This window comes from Stylophora pistillata, chromosome 2 (genome assembly GCF_964205215.1).
Source record: "Stylophora pistillata chromosome 2, jaStyPist1.2, whole genome shotgun sequence".
Classification (NCBI taxonomy): domain Eukaryota; kingdom Metazoa; phylum Cnidaria; class Anthozoa; order Scleractinia; family Pocilloporidae; genus Stylophora; species Stylophora pistillata.
The window spans coordinates 46,207,919-46,220,409 of NC_142520.1; the positions used below are offsets into that span (position 1 = coordinate 46,207,919).

Genomic DNA, 12,491 nt, shown 5'->3' on the forward strand with positions numbered 1-12,491 from the left:
CATTGCGTCACTGTACGAGAGGAGGGAGATCTTGTGTGATGCTCTATTTGATCAGATTGTAAGGGACGAAAATCACAAGCTCCATGATCTGCTGCCTCCACGCAACGAGTCCACCTATCGCACCCGCAGCCAGAGATACTTCAAGCTACCGATTTGTAAGACAACTAGGTTCAAAAACACATTTATCATGGCGAACAGTTTTAATTATTAGTAGCTATCTTAATTATTTGTATTTTGCTTTTTGATACTTCTCTTATTGTATTTTATTGTAGATTACACTTTGCGGCTTTTATTGTAGTTATCTTAGAGTAAGAGATAATTTATTCCCGTTGTAAAGTAAGTCGTGTTTCAGCCGGCCCGGGGGCTGCAATGATTTTACTTCCTAATAAAGCTATCTAAGCTATCTATCAGTGGTTCGAATCCCGTGCAGGCCTGATTTTTTTCAGGTCTGATTTTCACTATTGCATAAATAGCGCTATCTACTGGGAAGGATCGTGCATCATACGTACCGGTACCTTTGTTATACTTCCATTATAGGAAATTTTAATTTTACGACGAAAAAACATAATTTACGATTAGGAAATCTGCTATAGGAAAATGTTTCCTTGTGTCTCCAACTAATGACAAAGAAGGGTATGTGACTGGCAGAATCCATGTCAGACCTACACTACCAATGATAAGTTGTGATGTTAACGCTGATATTATCGCTGAGACACTTTGGGCAGTTATTGGGTCAATTTCAGAGGAAAGCTTAGTATGAAAATAACTCACAGTTCTTTCAGACTTTTTAGACCTTGAAATAGTTCAGGGTGTAATTCAGTGATGTTGTTGTCTTGCAACCACCTGTATTGAGGTAGAGAAACTGGATCTTTTGTGTCACATCTAGATATATGTTGTATGCGATCTAGTTTTATAAAAGTAGTATATTGCCGACTTGTCGTCAAGCCACTGGATGGAAAGGGTGATAAGGGAAAAGTATAAACAACAAAGGATGGAGAGAATAACGGGAGGTGCTGCTGTATTTTGAGAGAGCAATCTTATCAAACAACTGCATAATTTGATCCATGAAAGGAAAAATAAATTTTTTTTTGCATGTAAAGTACTTTGCATCAGAAAACATTTCGATCGACCCTGTCTGTAACAAACCTTTTTAAAAGGGGTGCCTCGTGCGAGTTTAGTCATCCTTTGGCGACAGAAGATTTCATATTTTATTATCCTTTTCAGAACCTTTCCAGTTCTATTCATCTGTTTCTGTTTCATTTTACATCAAAACTCATAATACAGATCACCATACCTTTAATTCAAGCCAGCCAAAGTGAAGAATTAAAATATAATTATTTTCGAGGACGAGGAATTCCTTCCAATGCACTTTTGATATAATCACTTACAGTTCTTTTAAGTTTGTCATGTTTTTGAACGCACTTCCATTTAGTCCTTTCAGGTCATTGTCATTCAGGCGTCTGTGTATTTTACCATATGAAACTAATTAGCTGTGATAAGATACAGACTTTCATACTTTTAGGGGTTGTTTTCAGTGACAGTTACTGGACCTCGCTGATGTTTTAACAAAGTAGAAAAATGAAGAATTAGTTTCACTTAATGTGGAGGTAACTAACTAACTTATTTCGTTTATGTTACCCATTGTACTACACGCTACAATCTATTTGAATTGACGAGATTTGTAGTAGATAGGTGTCAATAGTAGAAATTTGTTGAAGTCTTTCTCACGGAATGCATTTTATGATTTCCGTTATATGGATAACAAAATTACATGAGCCTTCATTTCAGGAAACAAAATTTATTTAGTGTCAAAGATATGCGGCAGTTGACTTAAGACCTTATGTTCACGTGAATTCTAAGAATGGCGACGCGGAAAGAAGAATCTGATAAAACTTTCTATTGTCTCTAACACTAAATGACGTATCGATTCAAAAACAACAACAGGTAGGAAAAAATAAATGCGATCGGAGGGTTTTAGAACTTCTGTGCCGCTAGGATCTGATATCGGAGTTCCCAGTCAGCAGGCTTGAAAGTTGGCTACTAGTATTAGCTGTGGGTGATTTGATTCTTGGGACTGAAATAAATACATATCATTAGATGAAAGATGCAGAGCAGATTTTTTGAGTTGTATTTTTTCCTTCGTAATTTTAACTCGATGCTCGATGTTGTGTTACATTTACGTACAGCGAAAAAGTATAAGACTCGCAGATTGTAGAGTGTTACTTACAAAAACTGCAGCCTTGTGCTTTTGTCAAAGAGTCCTGAGGGCAGGTGATGTAATTGTATTTCAGACAGGTACCTATAAATATGATGGAAATGTAGCATAGCATGGCCCAAGGTGAGTAACCCAAAAGAAAAGTTATGGATGCTACATTCCATCAAAAAACAAGTGTTTCTAAAATAACGAAACTATTTTGAGCCATCGCAAAATTTATGTCTAAGATGACCATAAATGGAGCTTGTGATAAGTCCGCGATCGGGGACAATTTCTAGCCAAGTAACCAGAGTTATCCCTTCTTTTCACATTCCGTGGTGGCTGATAATAGACTCTATATAATAAATAGAACCAACGAATAAGCAAGTAATAGATTCTCATCATTCCATGACTATGTATTAACTCTCACGCAAAACTGGAATGTTGAACCAGCCTTTTTGCGGGCTGATACTAAGTACCCAAGCCCCTAATGATCGGGCGTACGTTTCGTATGCTTTGGTGTGCACGCTATGATTGGCAAATTTTATAAAAGATATAACCAAACAGGAGGGTTTTTATTTTACTTTGAGACTTTTCAAACTTAATGTCATCAGCAATCATAACAGTGGATGTGAGGAAATGTGAGGTTTGTTAATACAGATGCACTTGGTGGTTGCACATGTTTAGGAATAGATGAGTTGATAAGTATGGGAGAATGAGTTGTAGTCCAATCTTGTTAGGTTAACATAGAGATTTGTATAGTTTTTTTTCAATATCACTTTGTTTATGGCCTAATGATACACGATGCGGTTTACAATAAGTTTGTTTAAAAGACTCGGGTTATCTCAAATACATCATCGTAGTTTCCTTCTCAGATGACTTTAATGGTTGTTTATTTTTTTCTTATCTATAGATTCCCAACATTGTTTATTCTATTGTCAAAGACTTCCTTATGTCACTCATTCGGTCTGACAGTATCGGTGTAGAATTCACTTTTTCATCGCAACGTGAGAGGAAAAGTTTTTTATAAGTTTAAAAAAGATGCTGAAACAGATCACGTAAAAGTTCAACGAGATTCAAGAGATAAAAACATATTTTACATTTGTAATCCTTTCACTAGTCCTATAAAGTCTCGTCAAAATATTTAAAAAAACCTACTTACAGGTACTTTAAGGCAATATTTGCGGCGAAAATATCGGATGGCAGTTCCCTCAAGGGGTTTCCAGACAATTTCCTTAAACATAAAGACTAAACGATTAGAGGTGCAACTAAGAACTGATTAATTGTATAGGGTATTTTCCATCACTGCAGTGCCTTAAAATTGCTGTGAAAGAGAATTATATTTCTCAAGGCCGCTTGATTAAGGGTAGCGAGACCGAATGGTTGAAGTGTTCAAGCCCTCCACCCTAGCGCAATCATGGAATTCCTTCTTAATGGTACCCACGTCGTTGCTGTTTTCCGTAAATGGTCTCCTTCCTGCACAGGGCTCTAAATCTACCCAATTCCTCTGAAGGAAAAAAGCACGAACTTAATTATGTCCATTCAATTTTGAAGTCCAACGGCTATCCATCTAATTTTATCAAAAACACAGGATAGAAAAACTCTATCCTCAACAACAAATGTAATCCCAGAGGAACTTGTTGAAATGTTTTTCAAGATGGTTAAACCAACCGAGTCACGCAAGTCTTCCGCTTCTCTTCCTTACATCAAGGGAGTAACTAAACCTTTGACACCTGTCCTCAAAAAACGTGACGTCACAGTTCTAAACAAACCATTTACCACTCTATAGCAACAGTTCCCAGCTCCGAAATTCTGACCTTCGATGGAATCGCAGACCAACTTCGTGCATAAAATTCCCTGGGCAAATTGTTCGTGGTGTTATATTCGGGAAACCAGTGGAGCTTTCAATACCCGAAATACATTTGAGAAATATCAAAACTGCGGCTAAAAGTTCTATAATTGCTAGTCACGCCTGGTCCAACAACCACGCCATTAATTTTGAAAACGGGTCAATTATTGACAAAGGCACTTTTAGAACCAGAAAAACATTAGAAGCGTGGCATACCAGAATGACACCTAACGCATATAACAATTCTGGCCCGTTACCTGTACAATACAACATTCTTTTTAACAAATATTCATAATCATTTACATTCTCTTTATTTCGCAGTTCATGTCTTTATTTAAATTCTCATGGCTTGTTTATCATTCATTTTACCCGTCGAATACTGCAGTTCGGGCAGTCGAAAGCTCGTAGTTTTTAATCATTTTTGCCACAGATCGTTTTTAAAATTTCAACTAGGTCTCCTTCCTGCCAAATGTGATTTTTATACCACCACGACTAATTTATTCCTATCTCAGTTTGGCCCTATTCTGCCTATTAGTCTATGATTGTCAATTGAGGTATTTAAACGTATATAAGTACTGAGATCCTCAAGCCATACTAAATAAATAGATTAATTAATACACATGGTTAAGTATTTTTGACAGCGCTTAAGCAAGCAATAACTCTGTACATTTACAAGAATACTTTCATATACACCGAGCCAAGGCTGGAAGCCACAGCCGATCGACGTTTTTCAGGTTTATCTGAATGAAATCTGTTTGAATCTTGTATTCCCAATCCGAGTCCTTTCTTACCCTTTCATTTTGTTCCATTTCAGCCACTTAACATTTACTCGTCCTTATAATTATTATTGTTATGATTATTGTTATTTTCGTCATTGTTATTACTATCGCTCTGTATTATTTTCATTATCATTTGCCTTTCCAAGCGAGCCTCTACGATTTCAAGTGTCTTCTTTCAGCTAATTTGGACCAGTTTATTGCCAAATGTTGAGTACTGAAGTTTTCTTTATTTGCATGATTCAGTCTCTTTAAACCACCTTACTCTAAAAGGCAGTTTGGATTGGCAGTCAGCACTAACAAAAGGCCCGAACAAAGCTGAAAAGGCTTGTCACAAGTTGATGTGATTTTCAGGGAGTAAATACTTTGAGACATTTACAAACAGACTTATAGATTGAACAACAACAAACATATGAAACATATGAGTGAACTGCGGTTATGAGACGTATATAAGAACGATCCTTCGCAGTAAAGCACTATTTGAGCAATAGTGGAAATCAGACCTGAAAAAAATTTCAGGCCTGTACGGGATTCGAACCACTGACCTCTGCGATACTAGTGCAGCGCTCTACCAATTGAGCTAACAAGCCAACTGGGAGCAGGCCATCAAATTAATTCGATATACATGGCCAGAAATCGCGGACGTAGCGCCCGCGTAACGACAGCGGCTTTGCCCCCCTTCTCAAAAAAATATGGCGATCAAGTTTACAAAAAAATGTATGGAGCGAAAATTATAGTTGAAGATAGAAACATTTCTCGCGTACCTGTAACAGTTGCCAAGTCGGAATCCAATAGTAGGAAGTATCTGTAACCCACTGTATAAATATTAAATCCACAACAGACTGTTAACACCGTCCTCTTTTAGTGTGATTTTACCTCTCCTGTCGCTCTCACAACCCTTCTATTTTATGCGGAATATTGTTGAATTCGCCATCTGTCACCTCGCCTGGCCGCGCTCGCATCCAATTGTTCGATGTTGCCAAGTTCATTCCCGAAAGTCACCAGCGTGGCCCGCAAACACAACAATCTTCAGGTAGATGGAACACGTTTAACAGCGTCCATTTTTGGATTGAAAACACAAGAGTATAATACTATGGAAGTAGAGACGTTCATCATGAACTACCGGAAGTGGGCCCATGAAAGCCTGACTTCACGCGCAAAAAGAAGCTCACTTCTTCAGTGCCTTCGACTGTATTCGCCATCGTTTATCCGCCATGTTTGGTATCAAAATAAAGCTTGGAAACCAGGCTTTCAATCTCCGTTGAGAACTGGGGAAAGTTGTTTAACAGTAATGTTGGTCAGCGCTCTAACGAATGGGCATTTTTACTTCCGGTGCCAAGTGGCGGGAGCTTCGGATCCATCGAGATGAGGATTTCATTAAAATGTCTGACCTTCTCACTGGTTTTGGTCTTAGCAAATGGAAGGAAAACATTTTGGTGTCTACAGAGCATTGCCTTAATTACGTGAAACAAGATTGTGTTGCAGGAGATGAAATAATTTTTACGGTAAACATTCAAAACGAGCAACTGAGGAGCTGGTATGATCTCAGAGAGGGGCAGGGCTTATTGGCACAATTTTCTTATGTGGAAATTTTGAACGCCTCAATTGCCGAACAAAGTATTAAAATTAAAGACGACTGCACAAGAATTGATGGTTTAATTCGAAGAAGCTGCAGTAATATCAAAAGCAAATGCCGGAAGCTCGAGGGTCGTGCCAGAGTTCAGTACCTGAATGAATTTAGAAGAATTGCCATTCGTCGGGATGAGATTGTTAAAGTGGCGGACATGGAGAAAGAAATCAATAAAATGAGAGAAACTGCAAAAGGATTATTAGAAGATAACGAGAAGCTGCAAAAGCGTTGCGAAGAACTATACACAGAACTTCAAAGCGCATTCCAGTTCAAAACAGACTTTGAAAACAAACTGGTCGAAATGGAAAATTCCTACGAGGGTATTTTAAGTAAAAACAAGGAACTCAGAGACTACATTGACAGAATGTCAATTTCAGATACAGTAGAAAACGGCGGTAAGGTCATTTCTGAAGTTGGAGGGAGACAGCAAAGAAGAAAACTGAGGGAACTTAAAACACATGTGGAAAGGACTTTGTGGTTTGCAGAGACCTATGACCAGAAGGGAGTCAGTCACACTGTCAATTTTCTCGATGGCAAAGACAAAAAAAAATTCAAGGATCTTCCTCAAGAGGAACAGGACAAAATAAAGCAAATTCTTTTCATCCAAGATAAGTTTTCAATCGGTGAAGCAGCTTATCATGAGCTGACCATGACACCAGCAGGGGAGGGGTTACCCAGGTCATACCTGATAAAGCAGTGCAAAGACTCACTAAATGAACTTTGTCACATTGAGAGAACCCCAGGGAAAGAAGAAGGAGCACAACTTAATTTCCGGAATGAGCTATGCAGTACAATCCGTAATCATGTAAGTACACAAAGTTCATGACAATGTACCGATAAATAACTATTATATATAAAAATAAATAAAAAACATAATATTACAATACTATTTTAAGAAGTATCTTCAATAATATCAACCAATAAAATTTTTAAACCTAGATGAGAGACCATGCAACAACAGGCGAAAAGGACCAGCCTCCAAAGTACAAAGTAAAACTGAGCGGCGATGGTGCCAAAATGACACGGCTTACAGGCTTTGTCATTTTGTCATTCTCACTTCTGAATGACGAAGATGCAGTAATGTCTTCAAGAGGTAAGATTCAAAATGCACATGGAAAAATTGGGCATAATTTGCTTACTTTCCCTTTATCTCAGGAAATCATACTGTTGCTGTAATAAAGGGAAAAGAATCCTATGAACTTTTGCAAACATCATGTGCCAGGCTCTTTGCTGATGTGAACAGGATTGTGAAAGAGGGAGTAGTAGAAGTGGATGGAAAAGATGTGCCAGTTGAAATGTACCTTGGAGGTGACTATAAGGTACCTGAAATGAATGTTCCTTTTATTATTATTATTTTAGTGGGGGCAGGGGAAAAACCTGTTTATTGTTGACTCCTAATCAATGTATTTTATTTGTCTAGTTTCTTTTACTTATAATGGGAATGAAGGGAGCAACTTCAGGTTATGCTTGTGTCTGGTGCACAATTCACAAGACCTTAAGGTAAGAAGTGCATATCAAGGTAATATATTCTTTCAACAATAATTTAAAATAACTCAGACAACATAACTCAGTCTTCCATACATGTATCTCACATTTTAGGTCTGACATGACCAAGCCCATGAACTACTACTGGAAGGAATCAAAAAGAACATTAGATGACATGAAGAGATGTGCTCTAAAGCAACAGTATTCCTGTGAGCACCCACCTTTGCTAGAAATCCCTTTAGAGAATGTGGTGCTTGATGAGCTGCATTTGATGCTGAGGGTTACTGGTAAGATATTACTAACTATACTGAATACTGACTCATTCAACTAAGCAGCAAGAAATGGCTTGCTTTTGTTATTAAACAGACAAGCTAACAAAGAATCTTGTGACAGAGGCAATTAGCAGGGACAAAAAAGATAACCTACATAAAGCCCCTCGTAACCGAACAGCAACTCACCTTAACAGCCTTGTAAAAGCCATTTGTAGCTGTGGTGTCTCCTTTAGCGTGTGGGAAAAAAAGAATGCCGATGGAAGTGGAAGTGGCACACACGATTTCACTAGCCTGATGGGCACAGATAAAAAGTTGTTACTGGAAAAGCTCCCAGCCAAGCTGGATGGTATCATTGGCCCAACTACAAGTAGCACAGTGATTAAAATTTGGAAGGTACTTCTTATTTACATCAGGTGTAATGTTTAAGAATGTAAATATTTTTAATAAAGAAAGATAATAAATTAAACATTACAATAAAATTAAAAATTTGATCAGTTGGCCAACCAAGAGTTAAACTATATACCAGTAATTATCACCTTTAAATGATAATGCAAAACATTTTATTTACCTAGGACTTCAATGACATCTACACAAGAGATCTTCTGAAAAAGGACCCCACAGATGAAGACATTGAGAACTATTTTGCCAAGGTACATTTATATATTATTATGATGTCACTTACAAATCAATACACCTTTTATGGCATAAGGCATCAGCTGCCCATAATAATATTGACTCATGGTTGTACAATAACTATAGTAATATCATTTTCTGTTTAATTTTATAGGTCACTGCTTGGGTAACTCTTTTTAAATCCCTCGGTGGGAAGTTGGAGGGGTATGGCTGTTCTGAAGTAACACCCTATATCCACTGTATGGTTTACCATGTTCCACACTTCATGAAAAAACACAAAGGAATGAAAAAATTCTCTGGACAAGGTATACAATTGAACTGGTTAAAAAACATGACCTTTAACTCATTGTCAAGCAAATAGCATTATATCAGGTGATTCTAGTCTAGACACTAATCTTTTTTTATTTGCAAAACAATAATAATTAACAATACATTCTAGGGGTTGAGAAGCTAAATGATGACTGTCGAAGGATCCATTTGCAGAAGTCAAATAAGTGGGATGCTGCCAAAGATGTCCTCATAGTTGGGAAGTGGCTTGAGATGCTAAGGGACTTTAAAAGAAGCCCACGCCTGTACAAAAAGGCAGCCAAAGATTACTGGTCAGGAGGCATAACTGAGAATCGTGCAAAGCGTCCCCGTTTGAGCCATGATGAAAAAAGTCAACAAAACAGTGTGGAAGAAATTGATAGCCTGAGCCCTGAAATGATTAAATCTAAACTTAAGGACTTAGGAATAACGACACGGGCAAGAAATATAAAGAGATTACAGGGAATATATAGAGCAGCTTTGCAATCTGCATCAGTTGAAAAAGATCATTAAATTCAGTAGTGTTATAAAAAACAAAACAAAAATGATGCATGGAATAAGGCCCTAAGATATGTTTCACAAACAAATGTATTGTAATCCTTTCAATGTGCTTTGTATATACTGGGAAATCAAGAGGAAAATTCTATGTTAGATCAGGAGTCACTTGGGGCCTTATTCTATTCACTCCTTAAAACATTACATTTTACCTTTCCATAAGGTTATTAAGGGTAAATATTCAAATATTAAATTTTCAAGCCCCAATATTTTAAGGGGAGAACCAAAACAGTTCACTGCAGTTTTAAAAATTTAAGTTGTTAATGTCACAAGCATATTTCACCATTGACACACAAAGTTTTTCCATTGGGAACTGGGAAGCCTTGGCAAGCTTGCCTGCTTTTCTGACGTAGTGAACAGGGGACCAAGTTAAAAGAGGTTTTATCTTTATTGGAAAGTCCACTGCCTTTCCTTCCCCATGCACATCCAGGTAGTACCACCAGTGCTCGGGTAATGTGGTAAACCTGGAGAAGTCATGCTTGGAATACAAAACATGACCTCGGTGTTCACAAGCAACTCCCTTCTTGTGTGAAAGGTATCTCCACACATCTAGCTCCATGTTCACATAAAATGGAGCCACGGAGGAACTTTTCAAAGCAGAAAGGACTGCTGTTGCAAAGTGGAAACCAGCATCTTGCAGCCTCTCCTCGCTTGGTTTGGGTGGTTTTTCATAGCCTCTATGTAATTAACAAAGAAATTGACAAAATAATGAATACAATGGCCTATCTAGCCTTAACCTTCTTCTAAAGCTTCATTCAAAAGCTGTTACCTTTATCAAATGCCTTCTGACATAATAAAAGGAATTCAAATAAACAACATAGCTTGTAACATGTCATCTCACCTAATTAAAGCCTCAGGTAGGTTTTCTGATGGCTCCCACGTAGAGTCTTGCAGCGGCCAACCTCTCCATTTTATTAAGTATTCGTAGTCCTGCTATGCATGAAACATTATTTTAAAAGTAATTTCCCGGGGCCCCCAAATTACACATTTTTTGTATATCAGATAATGTTAAACGATGATAAGAATTCACGCAATCGAAAACGAAAGATTTCTTCCGTTTGGCAGATATGAAACAGGAAAAAACAATAAATCAACATTTATTTATACGACATACATATTCTAACAGTGAAATGAACAACTGACTGTCATTGACATCCACAACTGGGATGATCGTCACACTTTAAAAGTCAACCACCTGCAAGCACAAAGCCAGAAAATCTTACATATTTTGTCTTTCGCCTCTCGATGATTCTTTCCACCTCGTACAGTTTCCCTCTTTTAATTTTTTTTCTGGCTGTGTCGTACAAAACGACTGACGAAAGAGAATGAAGCTGGGAATAATCCACTTCGGGGATAGCACGCTTTTTGGCCGCCATATTGGTTTCTCAGCTATCATAAAGAAAGCCGCATGCCGCTGCGCGGGCTCAAATGTCCGCGATTTCTGGCCATGAACCCGTAGATGATAAATCGAACAACAACAAACATATGAAACATATGAGTGAACTGCGGTTATGAGACGTCTCATAACCGCAGTTCACTCATATGTTTCATATGTTTGTTGTTGTTCGATTTATCATCTACGGGTTTATATCGAATTAATTTGATGGCCTGCTCCCAGTTGGCTTGTTAGCTCAATTGGTAGAGCGCTGCACTAGTATCGCAGAGGTCAGTGGTTCGAATCCCGTACAGGCCTGAAATTTTTTTCAGGTCTGATTTCCACTATTGCTCAAATAGTGCTTTACTGCGAAGGATCGTTCTTATATACGTCTCATAACCGCAGTTCACTCATATGTTTCATATGTTTGTTGTTGTTCGATTTATCATCTACGGGTTTATATCGAATTAATTTGATGGCCTGCTCCCAGTTGGCTTGTTAGCTCAATTGGTAGAGCGCTGCACTAGTATCGCAGAGGTCAGTGGTTCGAATCCCGTATAATACTTATAGATTGTTAGACACAGATTTGATCTACAGCTTTATTTTAAAAATTTCTTTGTGCGCTTTTGTCGTCATCTCACATGAACTTTTAATGAATACAACAACTTCACTACTCACAGAAAATACATATCAGTTACGTTTGTAAAAATTCTAAGAGGCAATTCCTTGAGATAGTTGTCATTCAGATGCCTACAACAGGAAAAAAAGAAAACAAGGCATTCATCAAGTAAAAGCGTATAAATGATGGGAGACTTGTATGTGTTAACGTGGTAATTTTTACTAACTAAAACAAGAACAGTGAAGCTTTATAAACTTTGTCATTCAAGTATAGTCTAACTTCGCTAGCCTATCGATCTTCATCCAGTTTTGCCCCATACTTTGTGTTATTATTAAAAATTTTAATATTAGGCCAACTTAACCTCAGTGGGCAGAGTGCAAAAAGGAAGGGCAAGAGTGAAGCTAACTCGAAGCGGAATTATTAGTATTAATAATCACCCTTCGCACTAATATAATCCCTCTTTTTTTCCCCTCTTTTTAATAGCCAATAGTGCAGGCTAAGGTTTATTTTAAGCTGAGGCTTGGAGGTGTATTCAGAATTGATCTATGATTTTTATTTATTTGTTTATCTATTTATAAGCAATAGTTAATCAAACTGGCCCACTTCAGCCGCGAGTTTGTTTTAACTGGGGGCTGCGAATAAGTTTCTTCGATTAATTCGTTGGGATTCCCTCTCTATGATAAAGGTCAATTTCCCAAATTCAGAGCAGAAAATAAAGTGCCCCAAATGATGTTTCTTTCCGTTTCTTTCCACTGGAAAGAGTTCCTACTTGAACTCTAAAGCTGGTAATGTTTTAC

The 12,491-nt window shown here is 37.7% G+C and overlaps 3 protein-coding genes across 4 annotated transcripts; 2 read left to right on the top strand and 1 right to left on the bottom strand.

Annotated features, from left to right (window-relative positions):
• The first annotated feature begins 5,436 nt into the window (after positions 1-5,436).
• LOC111337805 (uncharacterized) lies at positions 5,437-7,625 on the top strand. Its single transcript, XM_022944168.2, has 2 exons — positions 5,437-7,254; positions 7,389-7,625. The coding sequence occupies exons 1-2, from the start codon at positions 6,133-6,135 to the stop codon at positions 7,623-7,625; spliced, it is 1,359 nt and encodes a 452-aa protein (XP_022799903.2). The 5' UTR covers positions 5,437-6,132.
• Positions 7,626-7,634: 9 nt separating this feature from the next.
• LOC148739863 (uncharacterized) lies at positions 7,635-10,516 on the top strand. The gene is made up of 7 exons (XM_088749852.1): positions 7,635-7,768; positions 7,870-7,949; positions 8,049-8,221; positions 8,301-8,599; positions 8,779-8,856; positions 8,994-9,144; positions 9,279-10,516. The coding sequence occupies exons 1-7, from the start codon at positions 7,745-7,747 to the stop codon at positions 9,656-9,658; spliced, it is 1,185 nt and encodes a 394-aa protein (XP_088605978.1). The 5' UTR covers positions 7,635-7,744; the 3' UTR covers positions 9,659-10,516.
• Positions 8,628-11,152, bottom strand: LOC148739864 (uncharacterized). 2 transcript variants are annotated; one of them, XM_088749854.1, is made up of 3 exons: positions 10,924-11,152; positions 10,542-10,630; positions 8,628-10,377 (listed from the first exon to the last, which is right to left on the bottom strand). In XM_088749854.1, the coding sequence occupies exons 1-3, from the start codon at positions 11,074-11,076 to the stop codon at positions 9,945-9,947; spliced, it is 675 nt and encodes a 224-aa protein (XP_088605980.1). In that variant the 5' UTR covers positions 11,077-11,152; the 3' UTR covers positions 8,628-9,944. The 2 variants fall into 2 exon arrangements, with proteins under 2 accessions (XP_088605980.1, XP_088605979.1); XM_088749853.1 differs by having other exon boundaries at positions 10,542-10,633.
• Positions 11,153-12,491: the final 1,339 nt, after the last annotated feature.